The sequence below is a fragment of the Dermacentor variabilis genome, chromosome 6 (assembly GCF_050947875.1).
Source record: "Dermacentor variabilis isolate Ectoservices chromosome 6, ASM5094787v1, whole genome shotgun sequence".
Lineage (NCBI taxonomy): Eukaryota > Metazoa > Arthropoda > Arachnida > Ixodida > Ixodidae > Dermacentor > Dermacentor variabilis.
In genome coordinates, this window is record NC_134573.1 from 185,706,498 (window position 1) to 185,726,661 (window position 20,164).

The following is a 20,164-nucleotide window of genomic DNA, read 5'->3' on the forward strand; positions in this document are numbered from 1 at the left end:
GCCGAACTTCTCCGTTTTCTAGCGGTGGTTGAAAATCTTGGAAATCCATTGCGCACACAAAAGCCGATGACAGAGATGTTCGTGAATTATGGCGTGAACCGAATCGTGACTGATGTTCAGACGCTCTGCCAGTTCATCGATGCTTATCCTCCGTTCTTGTCTCATCCCCTCATCAACTCTTGCAATTTTGTTATGGGTGATTTCACGATGGCTTTAGTCCCGTCTTGGATCGTCCTTGCAACTTTCACGTCCTCCTTTAAACCGTTTGCTCCAACGCTTCACAGTGGGCAATGAACTGCGATGTTCAACGTACACGGCAGCCATGCGGCGACTAATTTCTTTTTACGAAATACCTTCAGCAGTCAAAAACTTCATAACACTACGCTGTTCAACTTTTGGAGTTTCCAATATGTCACACAACCATGTTCACCGAATGTATGAGAGCATTACAGAACCTTTATCCTCACACCTCCGTGTCACTTTTGTAAATGAAACATCCCTTTCTTCTACGCACATGCCTCGCAGATAATGAACCGAACCATTATTGCGCGGGGTGGGTAGGCTCACTTTCATTTGACTCGCCCTCGTACATTAGAAATGCGAAGATACAATGGGATATCCAAATGTGAAGATAGAGCTTGATAAAGGGCAAAGAGTGTCACTGGAAGCAAAGTTCACTGCACGTATACACAACATCTTCCAACAAGATATTTAAATATACGTATAAGTCTCCAATAAACGTACGTATCTAAGAAAAAGTCGCGGTGTAAAATGCGTCAAACGAAGCAAACGAACATGTTGCGCAATCACAGATTCACAGAATCCTAGATACCGCCCCCATTCCATCCACTGCCCCCGATGTATCGTGCGCGACGAAAGATGACTAGCTTGCTCTACGCTTTCCTCCTTTGCGCGCACAAGACTGAGTCACCATCGTCGGCTCACCCATTCCAGCCCCCCCCCCCTTCTTGTACGCTTTCACTCGCACATACAGCATGCGGCACTCGGTAACGATGTTATCGCCCTTGGACTTTATACGAAACATGAGGGCGACGGTGACGGCAGGAATGCGCTTGGAGTGTCCACATAATTGCTATCACAATAATATAATAAGGATACCCGGCAACTAAAGCGTCCCGTGGCCCATTACTTTCCGCAAAGGAAAAAGTAACAAAATTGAACTTTCACCATGCAACAATTCGCTGTGCCGCAACAATGTATTTTTTTTTCCTTTTGTGGGGCGAGGGCACCGAAATTAAAAAACCGCAAGGAAATTGTTGGCCACAATTGAATGCCTACTTTGCGCACCTAATGTGGCTACCGAAGGAATATCGAAAAAAACGTAAGACGCTTGGTCCACAGAGAACCATACGCATGCTGCTCGGTATCCTACACTGGCGAGCTAAGACTTTCCGGAGAGGTTGCCCTCAAGCGAACGCGGTGCAATCCGTTGAGTCCCCATAGTGATGGCGGCGAGCGACCATTGTTACTTTTTCTCGTCTGCTAGCGAGAAAGCGTCTAAAACTCTGCCAGGCGAAAATCCACTCAGCCAGAGCAAACCGAACACGCACCGAAGTGCGCCGCGCGGTGGTCAGGGCAACACGAGAAAAACGTATGCGCTCTGGCTGGCTCTGCCTAGCGCTGGAAGCCCGCGGGTAGCATAGGAAGACCCAAAAAATTGAAGACGCTCAATGTGTCCTCGCGAATAAAAGTCAAAGCAGGAAAAATAAATAAGAACGTAGTTACCTTGGCTGACTTTAGTGTCTTAACATGGATGCTTTGACGTAGGTGAAAAAGAAAGTGATATTATTTTATGCGACATGAGGGCACAAATGAACCACCACAACGCTTCGTTTCATCGGACCTGCTGCGTGCTTTGTCAACTTGTCTAATAGCGTGTTGATTTGGCTTGTCCTGCTGTAGGTTCCAATGCAAGACTTTAGAAAAGTCAATGCACCTTTGGCGTCAAATGTTTATAACAGCTTTAGACCCACACACGAAGTTCCGCAATTGAAAATCTAAAGCACTACTTTGGGAATGTCAATGCACTTTTCACACCAAAAGTTTATGAGATTTATACCCCCCAAGTCTCGGAATTGATATCCATGCGCTCCGTAGATTCCGCGGCCTCCGCGAGATGCCGCGGTGAGCCCGTTTTTCATCAAAATGCCATCGAAACTTCGTGCTCAGATGGGACTGCTTGCGTTATGTGACTCCCGGTGCATGGGCATTGCCATGAAATCCAGCCTGAGTTTGCAATTTTCGCGTTGAAATGTGTTTTCGAGCATAAAAAAGACCATTGTAGACAAAATCCAGAATTACTTCCGGTGCCGGGGGTTGCTTTGTTCGGTGGTGCATTGACAACACGAAAAAATTTCGGCGGGGGGGGGGGGCTGAAGCCCCATAAGCCTCCCCCCCCCTTGCTACGCCCCTGGTACATGCCATATTCCATTCATTATAATAAATACCATGCCAGAACAGCGATTACAACATGAGGGTTAGAGCGTCGGACTGCTGTGCTGGTGCGTCGAGGTTCGATCCCACCATCGGACACGTAATTCCTTTTTTTTTATCTTCTTGGCAATACAGCCGCAGTATCCAGCAGCCATGGTCACGGAAATCCGAGAGGGATCGAAAAGAAAGCTTCGCCTTTAAAAAAAGATCGCCCCGATACCATACGCCGCTAAACAAAGCTCTGGACACGCGTGACCAAACAGCTAGTGTGCTAAGCTTCGTTTTGGCGCATCCATGAAGGCATCGGGAAAGTGCACGCCAACAGGCGTAATCACAGCGTCGAAATAAGGACGACGGTTCGACTTGTGTGGCGCGGACCAGGAGGCGTCAGAATACGTAAAAAGCTGATCGATGTCTCTCGTACACGCGAGTTCCTGCTGTCCCCAAGCACTCACTACCAGTTTTCAAAAAAAAAAGTAAGAAACTCTCTCGTTTTTCAGAGGCTAGAACTTTTTGCGCGATTTGAAAACTGATTTAAGATCACCTGGACCGTAGCTACAAACTTTACATCCTGAGTAGCCACGTAACTGTGCTAATCGAATTTAATATTTAGTGTAATCAACTAATTAGCGAGAATATTAGAACACGTAACCTGATTGACAGTGTACGCCGTTCCCAATAATACGGCACCACGTGACCCCTGCATGGATCTACCATTTTTCATCCATGAACTCAAGGCGGCACTAGCTTTTGTGCAGGCGTATACGTCTTCAACAGGACCTCACGGAATTTCTTATAGGAGAGCTCTGTGTCATCTGGGTAAGCGAGCGAGGAGTGTTCTGCTTGAGACGTATAATGAATCCTGGCTAAGTGGCACGCTTCCCACAAACTAGAAGACTAGTCACGTAATTCTGATACTCAAGCCTGACAAGTCTCCGTTGGAGCTTTCATCGTATCGGCAGATTGCATTGGCGAGCGTTGTGGGCAAAGGGATGGAGAGGATGATCCTAGGACGCCTGGAGTGGTACTTGGAGTACCACAACTTCTGCCCAGATGCCCTGACAGGCTTCCGACGTGGCCACTCATCGAAGGATGACATCGTCGACCTGGTTACCTGCATTCAGCACTAAAAAGGATGTAAGCGTCTCTACGGTTCTTTGTTCCTCGACGTCAAAGGCTCGTAAGACAACATTACACATGAATCCATCCTCGCCGTTCTCTAAGAGGTAGGCCTCGGTAGTCGGATATTTAGATGGACACATAGCTATCTCCCTATACGATCTTTTCTTGTGGGCACCGAGGACGGCAACACTCCTATACATTACACCTACTGTGGCGTGCCCCAGGGCGGTGTACTGAGCCCTACGTTGTTTAACCTCACGCTGATTGGTCTCCTTGATCACCTTGCAAACATAGTCAAATTGTCAACGTACGCAGACGACATATGCATTTGGGCGTTCGGAGTGACACGCTTACAGCTGCGCGCAAGGCTCCAGAAAGCTGCCACTCAGACTACACTCTACCTCCGCATTCAAGGCCTGGAGATTTCATCGGATAAATGTGCACTTGTTCAATTTACACGTAAGCCCATGACGCACTACAGTGTATTAATTAATGGGCAGGTGATACCATTTGTACAGTCTTGCAAATTCTTAGGAAATTATTAGGTGTCATAATTGACAGATATTTCATGGAGCCCCCATGTATTGTACATGAAGAAGTGGTTCACAGACATCTGTCACCTTAATTTCTTCACTGGAAAGACCGCTTGTGGACCTGAATGTCCACCAGCGCTATTCTGCAACTATATAGGGTACGTTTTCTCGGCTTCTTGCGGTACGGCTTGCCAGAATTGGCTAACGCAAGTAAAACAAGCCTACGTACTATTCAAGGCGCTCAGGCTGAGGCGCTCAGGATTTGTCGAGGTCTTCCTCGAGGTGTCTAAACGGAGGCATTTATTTCAATCGCCATAGACTACCTCATCAAGACCCACGTCGCAGTTAAAGAACTTAGAGTGCACGTAAGGCACCTTGCTCGAGATGCTTGCCACCATCTAGCCTCTCTACCTGCGGAGAGACCACGTGCCTTGTTCTGCCGAACGGTATCCGCACATGGTGAAGCTATACCATCTTCCTTCACACCGTCCGGGAGGCCTTCGACTCCTCCTTGCTGTCTCATTTAACCAAAGATCAACCTGACAATACCTGGCGTCCGGAAGAAAGCAGATGTGTCATTGTTCGCTCTTAAAGAACTGACTTTACTCCTATTAAATGAGAAGTACCGGTTTTACACCCACATATACACCGACGGCTCCGTCCTGCCGAAGATCTATACCGCAGCTGTCGTCAATCCAGCAAAAGCCACCACTATCAAGTTGAAAACATCTCACTTGACAGCGTCGACAACAGCAAAACTCGCAGCTCTTCGAGTCGCACTACAATCTATTAATGATGAACCAACAAACAAATGGTCATTTTTCTGCGACTCGAAGACAGCACTACAGTGTTTATTGTCAGCCTTAGGGAGTGGTCCACATGAACAGCCGATATTTGAAATCACAGAGGTTATACACCACCTGTCTGAGAAAGAACATGAATTTTTTAGTGGCTACCAAGTCCCTGTGGTGTAATCAGCAATGAACGTGCCGATTGAGCTGCTCTTTCAGCTAATGCAGAAGACAAGCGACTATCGATCCCGCTGTCTAGGACAGATGCTGCAAGAATGATCTGCCTACTTGCACACCAATGCAATACATCAGAGTGGAATGAACCACATTTTATACACGCCCGTTTATGCACACTGTATCCAACCTTAAGCCTTCGACTTCCACCAAGACTTCCCCGAAGTGTAGGCTATGGTTGGGCATCACTTTTACCAATGCTTACACGTTCCGCATAGAGATGGCCGACACCGTAGCATGTGGCGATTGTGGCAACGCCGAAACAATTCGTCATATTCTTTGCCAGTGCCCGCAGTACAGTGTGCAGAAACAATCGCTTTTTGTCGTGCTGAACCAGTCGGACGACCAACGTCTGTCAGAAGAATTTTGCGCCATCGACACAACTTTACGTAACATCAGTAAGCCGTGCAAGTGCTACTGCACTTCTTGAGATAGACCAGCTTGTGTGAACGCCTGTGATTGGAAGGCCTCTTCTGTTACTTGTTTTCTTTTTTTCTATTACGTGTTTTTCTCCTCTCGCTCTTTGCCGTCTTTACAACCCCCATATCCCCCCCAATGAAGGGTAGCAAACCGAAAGCTCGCCTCTGGTTAACCTCCCTGCCTTTCCTTTCTCTCTCTCTCTCTCTCTCTCTCTCTCTCTCTCTCTCTCTCTCTCTCTATAATACGGTTTCTAAGATATATTATTTTTAGCTTTAGGGCTCTATGACAAAAAAGTTTGGCAGCCTTCGCAAGAACAGCTGGTGTAGACTCATATCACGATCTTCTCATTAACGTCGCATATTTGCTTCCGCCAAAAATGTGCCTCTTGAAGCTGCTGCACAGCTTCGAAGAGTGTCCCGCTTGGCAACGCGTGCAATGTAGAGACAACGAAGTCCGATGACGTCATTGTCACTTACTGCCTGCTACCAGGCACACATGTGCGAGGTAATCCCGAAACGAGGTGAGACGCTTAATTAGGAATGAGCCGGCATCTCTTTGTGTCGCCCATGGCATGGCTGGCTGCGTGAACGCCTCTCGAACGAAACGTCCAAAACTGACTGGAGTTCCCTTAAACCGGGAGGACAATCGATTGCGTACGGCGTACTTTCATGCACTCTTGATGTTGGCGGTGTTGGCATTTTCGGAATTCAGTTGGAAGTTTTTAGTGTATTTGTGGAAATGATAGCAGTGTTCGCAGCTCTGGGCATGAGGCTCGTGTTAATCGCAGGTATTTGACTCCTTGGTGGCGCCGATCAAACGCCGACACTTTGGTGTAACGTCTCGTGTAGTTCTGATCATAGATGCATCCCCGCATAGGCAGCTAGGGGTTTATTTCTCTAGCCGTGCATTATTTAACTAATGCTTTTTTCACCTACTGATCATCATCATCATCAGCCAAGTTTTATGTCCACTGCAGGACGAAGGCCTCTCCCAGCGACCTCCAATTACTCCTGTCTTGCGCTAGCTTATTCCAACTTACGCCTGCAAACTTCCTAATTCCATCACCCCACCTAATTTTCTGCCGTCCTCGACTGCGCTTCCCTTCCCTAGGCACCCATTCTGTAACTCTAATGGTCCACCGGTTATCTACCCTACGCATTACATGGTCTTAGCGTAGTCCTTAACTTGTTCTTGAGCTTCTCTGTTAACTTTCAAGCTTCTGCCCCATATGTTAGCACCGCTAGAATGATTTAGCGCATTTCTTTCCAACGGCAGTGGTATGCTCCCAGTCAGGATTTGGTAATATCTGCCGTATGCAATGCAACCCCTCTTTGTTCTTATGTAAATTTTCTTATCATGGTCAGAGTCGCCGGAGGGTAATTGACCTAGATAAACGTACTTCTGTACAGACTCGAGAGGCTGAATTCTTATTTCGTTGCCAGGCTGTTAAACATTACCTTTCTCTTCTGCATATTAATTTTCAACCCCATTCTTTCACTTTATCGGTTAAGGTACTCAACCATTTGTTGCAATTCATCGCTAGTGTTGCTGAACAGGACAATGTCATCTGCAAACCGATGGTTGCTGAGATATTCGCCGTTGATCCTCACTCTTACGCCTTCGCAGTTTATTAGCTTGAATTCTTCTTCTAAGCATCCAGTGAATAGCGTCTGAGAGAGTGCCTCCTGGCCTGACCCCTTTCTTAATAGGTAACTATCTACTTTCTTGTGGATAACCAAGGTATCTGTCGAATCTTTGTAGATATTTCTCATAATATTCACGCACACCTCCTGTACTTCTTGATTACGCAATGCCTCCGTGACTACTGGTACCTCTACTGAATAAAATGCCTTTTAATAATTTATGAAAGCCACATAGAGAGTTTGATCGTACTCCGCAGATTTGTCAATTACCACATTGTTGACATGGATGTGATCCGATATCGGTTCTTGAAGCGAGAATGTTCTCTTGGTTGATTGAAGCCAAGTGTTGCCGTGATTCTATTGGAAGTTATCTTGCTGAACATTTTATACAATACATAAAGCAAGCTAATGGGCCCTAAATTAGTTCTTTAACGTCTCCCTTCTTATGAATCAGTGTAATGTTGGCATTCTTGCAGCTGTGTCGTACACTTGAAGTCGTGAGGTACCTACTACAAGGTACTACTACTACTAGGTGCCACAAGTACCATTGTGTACCTACTGATACCATACACTAAAACTTTTATTCTTGCTCTTGGCCTCGTCCCTGCTCAGGCATCCACCGCCAGTTCTCCATTCCAGCCAAGTTCCTTTCCCGCGGGAGCATTGGTTTGGCGCGATCGCGGGAGTTCCGCAGCCACGCATGACAGTACTGTTTAATTGAACAGAGTTATGTTCCCCCCTTGAGCACTCAGAAAAACATTGAACCTCTTTTGAGCAGTCAATAAATAGAGATACTTTATTTTGGTCCAAGGTACACTCGATAAACGACACGATTGCAAGTGAAACACTACAGGTATTAATGAAGTGAGATCGTTCCTTTAATCTCGTTCCTTAACTGAGGCTCTGCCGTAAGTAACTCAGATCTCAGCGATGATGTTATGCAACTTTTCGCTTTAGGTGGCTACGGACGTCGATTGCAGGTTTTAATGTCGCGCACTGTTTTGCTGTATGGTGGCGTGCAGTATCACTGGCCACATCCGCTATTTGAAAAAGCAAAACAGGCTTTACATCTTCTTCAAATAGAAAATTGTACCACGATGTTAGAGAAATTACAGAGAAAATGTTATCGCTGAATGTTCTATGTCAGATTCAAACTTCTACCGGATGAGTATAATCGAAATGCACTTAACTAGAATTTTCGAATCTAATTGCATCATGGCTTCATCCCCATTGTCATTTGTAATCAGTTAAAACCTTAATACTGGAACACCAGCCAGCTTTTATTGACCTGCCATTTGACAATAATCCATTTCGGCTGGGGAGATTATTTTCATCAATGAATGCAAATTTGCTGCTCTATTTGCTATTGCACATGAGGGTGTTTTTACAGAGCTGTACTAAGAACGACACTATACCCGCGTGAAGGGCTTCAGGCCGCTGAAAAACAACACTTCTTTGTAACGTTCCTTGTTCCTTTGCAAAAATGACGGCAAGAACTCGTCACGCCAATGTAGCACTCATGTTGGCCTCGCACTGTTCGATTTTCGCGGGCACAAGATGTCGCGGAAGGCAGCCCTCAAGTCCTTAGCTTTCCATCCATATATGACTGGGTTCAGAGATGATTTGCCGAAAAACAGACAGATCACGTACGGCTTTACGTGAACCTGCAAGCTGGTGCTCACATCGACGAAGAACGGGATGAGGACGATGACGGAGTAGGGAAGGACACCCAGTATGCACACAGCCAACACCAGCGCCATGGTGCACGCGGTGCGGGCCTCTTGCCTGACTCGGTGGTGAACGTCGCTGGTGGACGCCACCGCTTTCAAGTGTTTCCACGAGGCGCGAAACACGAAGAAGTACAAGACCAGAGTCAGGGTCGTGCCAACCGTCGAGATGCCCACGGTCACTAGGATGTAGATGCGGGAGTAGACATAAGTCAGGTCGCAGACGACATGAACGACATCCAGGGCTAACGGATAGTCCTTGTTGTCGCCGATGCCCATGTAAGGCAAGAGGCTGTACAGCAGGCATGAGATCCACACGCAGACAATGTAGCCGGCGGCGAGCCGGTATCGCATGAGGCGGTGATACGATATGCCATGCACCACGGACACGTACCGGTCGACGGCGACGCCCAGGTGACTGAAGGAGGAACAGGCGGTCGAGTACGTAGCGAACCAGTAGCGGAACATGCAAAGCCTCCGGTGGCACGACAGATGCTCGAAAAAGTAGAAAGCGTCATAGAAAGGGACGTTGAGTGCGACCAGCAGGTCCGCGCAGGCGAGACTCAGCACAAAGTAGTTGGTGATCGTGCGTAGTCGGGTGCACCGGCACACGGACACGATGACAAGAAGGTTCCCAAGGAGAGCGACCACTGCGAGGCTGCACTGGATGCCGGCCACCCAGACGATACTGCTGACCCTGTACTTTGCAGGGTTGCAAGTCGTGCGGTTTGCCTCCATGGTCATCGAATTGGAGGGCTCTCGCTGAAGTGCCGGTCGCACTGGGCTCCTAGGCTGCTCTCCGTCATCTCGCGCTGCTGTCTGGAACCCTTCGAAGTTCTGCAAAAAAAAAACAAGAGGCATACCAATTAGGAAAGTAAGACCGTGAGGCGCATCCTCAACCTTTATTGATGACAGGCAGCCTCGACAAAATCCCTAAAATCCTGGCTGGGGATCGGGCTGCACATGATTGCTCTCTCTTAGCAGTACTTTTTTTACTTGCAATGTTATTTCAGTGCGCTTTCTGTTGTCCGTGCAGCTTCTCTGCTACCCGCTGATCCACTAAAGTCTGCAAGGTGATTTAGAAAAGAGCTCGGATGAAATTGATTGTTTTCGGTGCCTTCTGGGCCACGAAGGCAGCATTTGTGGTCCAGACGCAATTTTCGCATGTGTTACCTTGCAGGAGGAAGGGGAGGTGACCATAACAACTACTGGAATGCAGTCATAGTGAATGTTGGTTGAGATTTCACCAGGCCACAAGTTTATCCTGAAACACAACTCTGAGATTGAGCGAGAATCAGGATGTGTGTCTGAGGGGGAAAAGTAAGTGTTTTTCGGCGTTTCAGTCGACTTTGAAGAAAAATTAACAGGGTTGTTGTCTTTGCCGATGTGTTTCCGCGAACGACATTCTGGAAGGGCGAAATATACTGTAAGATTGTGATGTCCTCACAAAATGGGTAGTGCCAAACCCGCAAAGTGCAGAAACATTCACGAAGCGCAGTCGGCGACAACCAGACTCTATCTATTATGAGGCTACAACATTTCGTACCACCAACTGACTACGTTAGAAAGAAACGAAGGCGTCATCCACTAGCATTGGCTCAAAACTCATTGTCATTCTGTTTCGAGGTTCATTCACGAAAGAAAAAAAATTGTAGCGCGTGCTTGTGAGTGAGTGAGTGAGTGAATAAACTTTTATTTGGTCCAGCAAAGCGCGATAAAACGCGCTTGTGCTTGGCAACCAATACGGCGAGCACCAGCCAATCGCTCAAAACGAGCTCACTGAAACAGACTCGTAAGGTAGCACGCAAAGTGGATGTTAATCGATAAAGCCTGGTCCTTGATAACACGCCGTGTTGTTCGCGTGAACGATGGCTCACGTGCGCAATACTCCGTGTCAGTGAATCTTTTTTTTTCTTTTATTATTGAAATGACTAGAAAAGGAACAGGTCTAGTCACCCTGTAATATTGACAGCTGCTGCTTTTCTCTTAGTAGTGACAATAATAATAATAATAATTTTTAAAATAATTTGAGAAGAAACAACACCTTAGAGGCAAAAATCTACAGCATACAGTCTTACACACAGACAAACATACAGAGATAAAAGGCGAGGACAGATTGCACCGCACCAAGCTCCTACGCGTAAGCGTATGCGGAGTTACAAAAACGTACACGAGGCTGCGATTCACTCTCCGATGGGCAGGTGAACATATGAGAAGGTACATCGATGAAATAATGCACCTACAGAGATACGACAGCCAAAAGCGACCTTCATCACAGTATACAAAGAAAAAAAAGGGTATGTCACACATGTTATACAAATGCACATAAGTACAAATAACGGAAGACAGTTGTGGTATTATTCTAGTTCCTTACTATTTGGTGCCGCGTCTTGTACTCGTGAAGGATGCCTGTGTCTCCGCAAAAAATGTTAGAGTGTGTTCTATGCCTTTAAGCTGTGTTGTTTTCGATGGCCAGCGGGCCAGAAATATTGAGAGTGAGAACGGTCGATTCGGATTGGTTCAGTGTAGCTCTTGCTCTAGAGCCTGGAAATTTTTTATTTAATCCTCGTCAATCAACGCTGGGGTAGCCGTCAAGAATGAGCATCAAGTACTCGAACTTTGATGTAGAATCTAAAAGATGTAAAGACAAATAAATTGCAATCAACGGGGCGCGACAAAGGAACACTAAAGAAACTTGATACATTCGCTCAGCATTGTTGAGTGTTGTTAAACCCTCTAAAGCGCCTAGTTTAGTAACGCCTAGCAACAGTTATTTTTTCCCTTTTGCTTTCTTTCATTTTAAAGATGCCATTGCGAGAAGCTTGTTGTTTTTATCGTCGCCATGAGCTCACTTTTTTATGGCTTAAGCATTTGGCTTAAATTTTTCGATGATACATCACCTGTTCCGGCTATATCATTTACTGTACTTCTTTTACTGCAACATTGAACCCTGAATACCTTAAACGTGAATCCTCTTTCGTGTGCATCGAATTTTCTTCGCACCTGCCCCTCATGTCTTTTCTGCTGTCGGCTTCCAAATCCCTTTGTCCCTGTTATTTATCCTGTACTGAAACTGGGTGTAGCATGTTTCTTTTCGTGGTGTTCGGTACGATGGGGAAAAGCAAAAAAGTAGCAAGCGCAGTCCTAACCACCTCCTAATGTCCCTCGATGCGTGCGCAAGTAGCACAATAATCGAGCAGGGGAGCGGCAGTGGAAACGGGCTTGAAGGAATCGGTCCTTCGCTGCAGGGCTCTTTGGAGCTGCTGCCTTACGAATTCGCCAGCGCTGTTCGAACAAGAGCGAAATTCAAGGCCTAAAGTGAAGGGTGTCCGTGTTTTCGAAAAAGAGACCCTCGCTTTAATGAGAAGTTTGAGATGAAAGCCCAACTGACGGCCTTGAATCCTACTTGTTCAGACGCTGGACCTGCAAACCACAAATGTTCCATTAACATCCACGAGATGTCCTTGGTTGGACCTATAAGACAAATCCATGAGACGTCCCCTTTTATCCATTTTTCTAAATATCAGTCTTCCCACAATCGACAAACGGCCGTCCAAACATCAAAATGTTGCGTATTTGTAACACCTGTATATTTGAAACGAACAATAGATATGCTGATGATATTGCCTGCAGCATATCTACAGTTCGTTTCAAAACTTGCGATTCGCTGATGATATTGCCTTGCTCAGTAACTCAGGGGATCAATTGCAATACATGCTCACTGACCTAAAGAGGCAAAGCAGAAGAGCGGGTCTAAAAATTAATCTGCAGAAAACTAAAGTAATGTTTGACAGTCTCGGAAGAGAACAGCAATTTGCAATAGGTAGCCAGGCACTGGAAGTGGTAAGGGAATACATCTACTTAGGGCAGGTAGTGACGGCGGATCCGGATCATGAGACGGAAATAATCAGAAGAATAAGAAAGGGCTGGGGTGCGTTTAGCAGGCATTCTCAGATCATGAACAGCATGTTGCCATTATCCCTCAAGAGAAAAGTTTATAACAGCTGTGTCTTACCAGTACTTACGTACGGGGCAGAAACCTGGAGACTTACGAAAAGGTTTCTACTTAAATTGAGGACGACGCAACGAACTATGGAACCAAGAATGATGGGTGTAACGTTAAGGGATAAGAAAAAAGCAGATTGGGTGAGGGAACAAACGCGAGTTAATGACATCTTAGTTGAAATCAAGAAAAAGAAATGGGGGGGGGGGGGGGGGGGCATGGGCAGGACACGTAATGAGGAGGGCAGATAACCGATGGTCATTAAGGGTTACGGACTGGATTCCAAGGGAAGGCAAGCGTAGCAGGGGGCGGCAGAAAGTTAGGTGGGCGGATGAGATTAAGAAGTTTGCAGGGACGACATGGCCACAATTAGTACATGACCGGGGTTGTTGGAGAAGTATGGGAGAGGCCTTTGCCCTGCAGTGGGCGTAACCATGATGATGATGATGATGATGATGATGATGATAGATATGCTGATAAGGCGGACATGTCAGATTTGCGTTGCATCGGTGGTGTGCTGCGAATGTGGTGGACATGCGTGACTGGCCGGCATATCAGGAGATGTTTCACAGTGATTGCTATATTTAATATTACGTTCGCGGCAGACGCAGTGTGACATATGCAACGGGGAGAACGCGCGCACAGCAGGAACAGATACGTCGCGTGCGCAAATGCTCGCGCACGAGGAAGTGCAATGTAATCGTTCTTGCTGACCTATATCGCCAGACGCAAGCGGAATATTGAAAGAAATTCTTGAAAATAAATTGTATCAGAAAATGAAACAAAAGTAGATGCGCACATATGATGTGCAGAGATGTTAATTTTGGACTATAACTTGAATAAATCAAGAAGCCTAGTTCTGTTTTATAGGGAAATCGAAAAATAACGCGTTTTGGAAAACAACTATTCATGTGCGGATGGAAAGAGGTCTATAAGTCAAGTTGTAACAACAGACACTACAGTTAGTGTGATCAAATATATAGTCCATCTCTTAAATGAAAGCAACTTTCGATGTCCTGGATTTCTCACCAGCCGTGGTGGCTTAACAGCTATCGTGTTGCGCTGCTAAGCGCGAGGTCGCTGGTTTGATTGCTGGTCGCGGTAGACGCATTTCGATGGGGGGAAAATGCAAAGACACCGCTGTCCAGTGCATTAGAGACACGTTAAAGATCCCCAGGTTGTCAAAGTTACTACGGAGCCCCCCACTACAGCATGACTCATAATTAAATCGTGGTTTGGCACGTAAAACCACAGAATTCAATTCAATTCCTGGATTTCTCTGGCATAAACATACCTGTCTGTGACGTCTACCAGATATCTGTCTTAGACTTCGACGTTAGAACCTAATTCGCGTTCCTCAGAGACATTTGTGGTTTACTGTGGGGTGACAAATAACGTGTACACAGTGGTTGGGCCAAAGCGCAAATGGCGCATGCACGCACATATATCTTAATGAGACTTCTTGAATAACTGTGGGGAGCTGGAAACAAACACCTAAACGACTGCTTGAATATTATACTAACGTGAACTAGGTAGTTCCTGTTTAAAGTGATCTTGGTAAGGTCTGATTTATGCGGCAAACGCAGGGTTAAAAGCGCCAACCTACTATAACCACCTCCTTCCAAGCCCTATAATTGAAGTGGGGGCAAATTGTGCAAACGTGGCCTTATCTCCGAGCAAAGAGGGCGTCGCTCACTACGTATAGCTATGATCTGTATTGGTGGTGGTGGCGAAAACTTATTTTTGTCCGGCAAGTTAATAGAGTAGGGTTCACCCTACGTCTGGCTGCGTCATAGGCGCGCTGGAATGCCCACAGTTTATCTTCTAGAGCTGATCTGTATTACTTCGTGGTTTTTTTTCTGCTGCCTCTGCGTCCTTGTGAACTCCACAGGCACCATTCACTGCATAATAATATTGTATTGGAAAGACTTGAGTCTACTTATAATGCACAGAGTCTCGCAAAAGGGTCGACGCTGCGCACCGAGCCTGCAATGCGTGTCGATTACTTTCGTCCGCGGGGTATCGTAAACACCCGCACACTACGCGAGTCCAAACACGATAGGAGGGGTTGTCTTCATAATGCTGAGAAAGGAAAATTCCGTCTTAAATTCCGTCATGCTTATGCCTTGTTCCGTCATGTTTAAGGAAGCGTTTGCTTCACAACAACTCTGCGCGCCGTCTATGCTGTCATTTTCGTTATTCCCAACTAGCAGGGTTTGTCCCATAGGTCCTTTAAGCAGTGTTTTCTGATATTGAGGGATATGCTATCAATAAGCTTCGATCTCAATTTTTCAAAGTGTGTCAGCGAAAACTTTTGCGACTTTATAGGGCTAACCTAGACGGAACTTTTATGCTCTCCTCGGGGCAAAAATATTTTGTATTACGTGCACGTTTATTCTGGTAATCAATAGGAATCGCAACGCGATACGCTCGGATTTGGAACGCATCCAATTCTGATAGCTCGTCAGGTCAGGAGCTGCTACTTCCTCGCAATTTCTGTGTGTAACGGCTGCGCCACGTTCGTCCATGTCTTCTTTCATTTTTCTCTGTGTTTTAACGGTAGTATTGAAAAGCGCCTTGGCCAGTTTTGTGCGGCCTTTCGCGTCCACCATTCTCCTTAATATTATCATTCTTCTTTTGACGTATAACGTCACCAGCAAAGAAAACGCGGTCCCAGAGACAACACCAATGTTTCTCGAAATGCCACCACTGAAGGGTCATTGATAGTGGACGAGGACAGTTAACTGTTAACCCTACTTTCTCTTTCCCAACCTTACAGTCACCACACCAACCTATTTGCGCAAAAGTTGAAATAAACTGTGTTTTCACTCAGCCTGTCCTCAGTCAATATTCGAGTGCCAGTGCAAAAAGTCTGAGAGGTTAGGGTAAAGCCATCTTCGGAAGTGTCGACTTCACATTCATCGGGTCTCATGTTGCGACTGTTTCCAAACCAAGAATGTGGAAGCCGCAGCAGCCCGTGTGATTTTTTAGAAGACAATATTAAAAAGCTTGCCGTAGTACAGTGAATACATATCGCTTTCTAAAGCTGGCCGGACTCCTAAGCATCCCGAACGCAGCTATCAGAAACAATGTGTTACGACTATCCTATTTGTGGTATATTATCCTTCCTTCTTTATTTCTTTCTAAGCTCCTTTAGATACGCCAGTGCCGATAAGGGAACCACATCTTCTGTTTTCATTTTTACTGCAAATAACTCTCTCTCCTTCTCTCTCTCTCTCTTGCAGTACTAAATAAAGCACAGGCAAAGAAAGACAAGGCATCGTGAGCGGTGCTTGTCGGGAGTTGCAGAAAAGTGTCTCGTGAAAAGAAAACGGAGTTTGAACAACAGCTCCTTCCGTTTTCTCCCTAGGCGACGCTTGGCCCAGATTCAGGAATCGATGGCGCGCTCTTCGGCGCGAATATCTATCTGGGATTTCAAAGTGTACATATTAAATACCTCTGCCCAGATGCGTTATAACATCTACGAAAACATCACCGACACTTTGCCGGCAATTCCACAAGGGCCTTGCAACTGGAGACAGTGTGTGCATCGATGCAGGGTCTCTGAAGCAGGGGGTACCGTGCTTCGGGCAGCTCAGGTGGTAAAATTAATACCTCATAGCCAACCGTGCAGTTTCGTTACGTTGAATCTAACAAGTGAATTCTGTAAAGTATTAAGCGGTAAGGACTTTCGCTATGGTGACGCAGCCTTAGCAGCACGTGATTAAGTTTTCATGTCTGCTACCGAGCGACGAAGACGAGTAATATGATAAACGGCTTGCCGCTATATTAGTGAGCATGCGCGATGTAAAACGACTGCTTCATTCTGGCACCAGGTAATAGTTACGCTTCTGGGTGCACTTCAACTTATTCCAGTGGTCTTCAAGAAATAGTAAGTAGCCACATTATCATTCGCTTCGCGAGCTTCAAAATCTGATAGCCACAAATGTTCGTCTTACCTCTTTTCTTGCTTTCTGTGGCGACTCTAAAAATTGATGCATATTATAAGCATTAAGGTGCAATACGTACATATTTTCAGACTACTCCATGACTATTTCAGGCTCTGTCTGAACACGAGACTTTGTAACTAATTGTACGGTGGACGGAATGGTAATATATATATATATATATATATATATATATATATATATATATATATATATATATATATATATATATATATATATATATATATATAGATATAGATATGACTAATCGTGTTTAACTGGTGGTAGATAAAAGTGCGGTAAACCGTATGTAAGAAACAACAGCTGCTATAATAAATATTATGGGGAGAGCTCGTAAGTACGACCATTCAAAGTTCTTAAGCCTGCGTCAAAACAATACTGGGTCCTTTTCACTCCGCTTTGATCGGAAAACTACCACGGTGGTGAGGAATGAAACCTGCGACGTCGTGCTCCAAAGGCGTCTAACTTTAAAGTAAAAATACCAACAAAAATATTAACTTAACAGCTATGGAACGACCTCGGCTTCCAATTCACCTGAAAAAGCTGGCTTTCAACAAATATCTGAAAGGAATAAAATAAGTTGCCTAAGTTTTATGTTTCATTTAGTAAAGGGTCACCTAAGCTGCCGGATTTCAGAATACGTCGTTTTTGTCTGGGTATGCGACCACGCAGCGTCGCTGCCTCAGCTTAGTGCAGTTAAAATACAGAAACAATGTTTCATTTCATTTATTTGTTTCCACAAGCAAGGAGGTACATGGTTGTGGCGGAAAAACAAGGGGAAGAAAGCTGCGGAAAAGCAACTTGACTGGCCCCAGGTTCCATTTACAATGGCGGCAGCAGGGCAGGTGGGAAACGTTAAGGGGAAAAAAAAGAGGAGAAAAAAAGAAAGAAGAGCAAGAGCACTAATGGCAAAAATCACTAAGTACAATGGTACACAGTCAAGATTGCAAGAACATATCACGCAGATTTTTTGCGGTACAAGTGAGCACATAGATATTGCATCCCGTGAGATCATTGAGTAAACTGGGCAGCCAGTGGCATAACATTTGCTGGCCACACTTAGTCCGAAGTTGAGGAACACACCAAGTCTTAGGAGCTCGAGTTGTGTAGGGGGTTTCTCGTTTTGTGAGACTGGCGAGAGAGCTGAGGGCGCCAATATTTTTCTCATATCTTCTGTAGGTTGACAACAAGCGCAGGTTTATTAGGGCAGGCAATTTAAGGGTTCTAAGCGTGCTGAAAAGAGGAGCGGAATGAAAATCACGAGGCTTATTACAAATGACACGAAGAAATTTCTTCTGAATTTCAAACAGCTTGTGAATATTTGAGGCTGAAGTTGTCCCCCATACAAGGCAGCAGTAAATTCGGTGACTGAAAAAAGTGAGTTATAAATCAGCACTTTCACGCATTGCGGCAGGTATCTAAAGGAATAGACAACACCCAAAACCTGTGACAGTTTGCCGGTGAGGAAATCTACATGAGAGCGCCATGTCATATCATGATCAAAGTGCACACCCAGACATTTGATTGATTGGACAACTTCAATAGTACTGGAGTTAAGCACAATATCTCCAGGTAGCACGACATTCATATTTCTTGGATGAAAGAGCAAGGCTTTGGTTTTTGCGGAGTTGATTGTGAGACCATTTTCAAGGGACCACTGGTGTACTTTGGAGAGCACACTGTTAGCACGGAAGACCAAGTCATCCAGAGATTTGGATGAAAAAAGAAGTGTTGTGTCATCGGCATACATAATGTACGTTGTGCCAGAATCAATGTTAATAAAGTCATTAAGGAAAATATTAAACAAGAGAGGGCCCAAGATGCTTCCTTGTGGAACACCTACATGAACAGGAAGGACACTGGATGATAATCCATTTACATGCACAAATTGCTTTCTGTGATTCAAGTAAGATTCAAGTAAGCTGAGAGCAATGCCACGGATGCCATAATAAGTTAGTTTATGAACCAGAAGTTTATGATCAATAGAATCGAAGGCTTTAGATAAGTCGACAAAAACGCCTAAGGTTAATAAACGTGCCTCAAAATTTTCAAGGATTAGTCTTTCTGCTTGAGGCGTGCTAGTTCAGTCGACATGAATCTGCGGAAAGCGTGTTGATGTGGGGTTAATAAGTTATGTTTGTCAAAAAAACGGGATAACCTACAAAATATTATCTTCTCTAGTCCTTTCGAAAAAATCGGAAGTATGGAGATGGGTCTGTAGTTCAAAATAAGTGTTTTATCGCATTTTTTGAAAATGGGAAGCACCTTTGCCACCTGCATTCTTTTTGGGAATTGGCCTTGGGAGAGACATTTATTGTAGATATGAGCAAGAACAGGTGAAATAATATCAAGAACATAGCTGACAGGCCTGATTTGCAGGCCATCAGCATCACAGACACTACTATTACTCAGTTTACGGAAAAGCAGGGTTATTTCATGTTGATTAGTAGGGTTCAAAAATATTGATTCCGTGCAGTGAGTATCTATAAATTGACAGGCACTCAGGCTGGCAGTTTCGTGACATTTACTGGTGAAATGGTCGTTAAAACAACCAGGAAGCGCATCACTACAGATTTCCTTACCGTTAATGACAATGTGCATCTCAGGTGTATGACACGGTTCTCTATTTCTTAATGTGTTTAACTTCTGCCAGATTTTACGGCCATCATTTTGGCATCTTAAAAAGTTCTTTTCAAAATATGAGGTACAAGCCGTACGTAGCTGTTTTGTAAGCCGGCTAGGGAAGGACCTAAACATTTTCAAATCACCAGGATATTTGGAAATGATAAACTGGTCAAAGAGCCTATTTTCTCTTTAATTTTTTTAAATAGGTCATTCGTGACCCACGGTTTGCGAATTCGGGAAGCGCGAGGCTTTCGTGGACGGAACGGAAAATGTTTCTGATAACACATGCTGAAGGTCTGTTTTCCAACACTCCTTTGCTTCGTGTACCTTAATCTAATGGGATGATTTCGACTGCTATGTGGCAGAGAGCATGGTGAATTGAGTCCATCCCAGGATCATCTTTGAGAATTCATTTGCATGCAAATAATTTTATTTCATTGAGGTTTCAACGACTGAAGGACTGAAGGCTATAACTACATTGTTTGTATTGATATTGCTTTGTTTTCGCGTGTTCTGTAAAATATATTCTGTCACATATCCTGAAAACAAGTGCATAGCTACATTGTTTGCACTGATATAGTTCAGTTCTCGTATATTCTGCTCTTGTATTCTAATATACGATCTGTACCATTCTGCTATGACCA

The 20,164-nt window shown here is 45.0% G+C and overlaps 1 protein-coding gene across 1 annotated transcript in view; it reads right to left on the reverse strand.

Moving 5' to 3' along the window:
• Positions 1–7,947: 7,947 nt before the first annotated feature.
• The window catches only part of LOC142585940 (adenosine receptor A2a-like), a 40,305-nt gene continuing 28,088 nt past the window's right edge, over positions 7,948–20,164 (reverse strand). Inside the window, exon 2 of the mRNA XM_075697063.1 lies at positions 7,948–9,761. Within this exon, the coding sequence (XP_075553178.1) occupies positions 8,715–9,668 (954 nt within the window). The 5' untranslated portion in view covers positions 9,669–9,761 and the 3' untranslated portion in view covers positions 7,948–8,714. The remainder of the gene's footprint in view (positions 9,762–20,164) is intronic.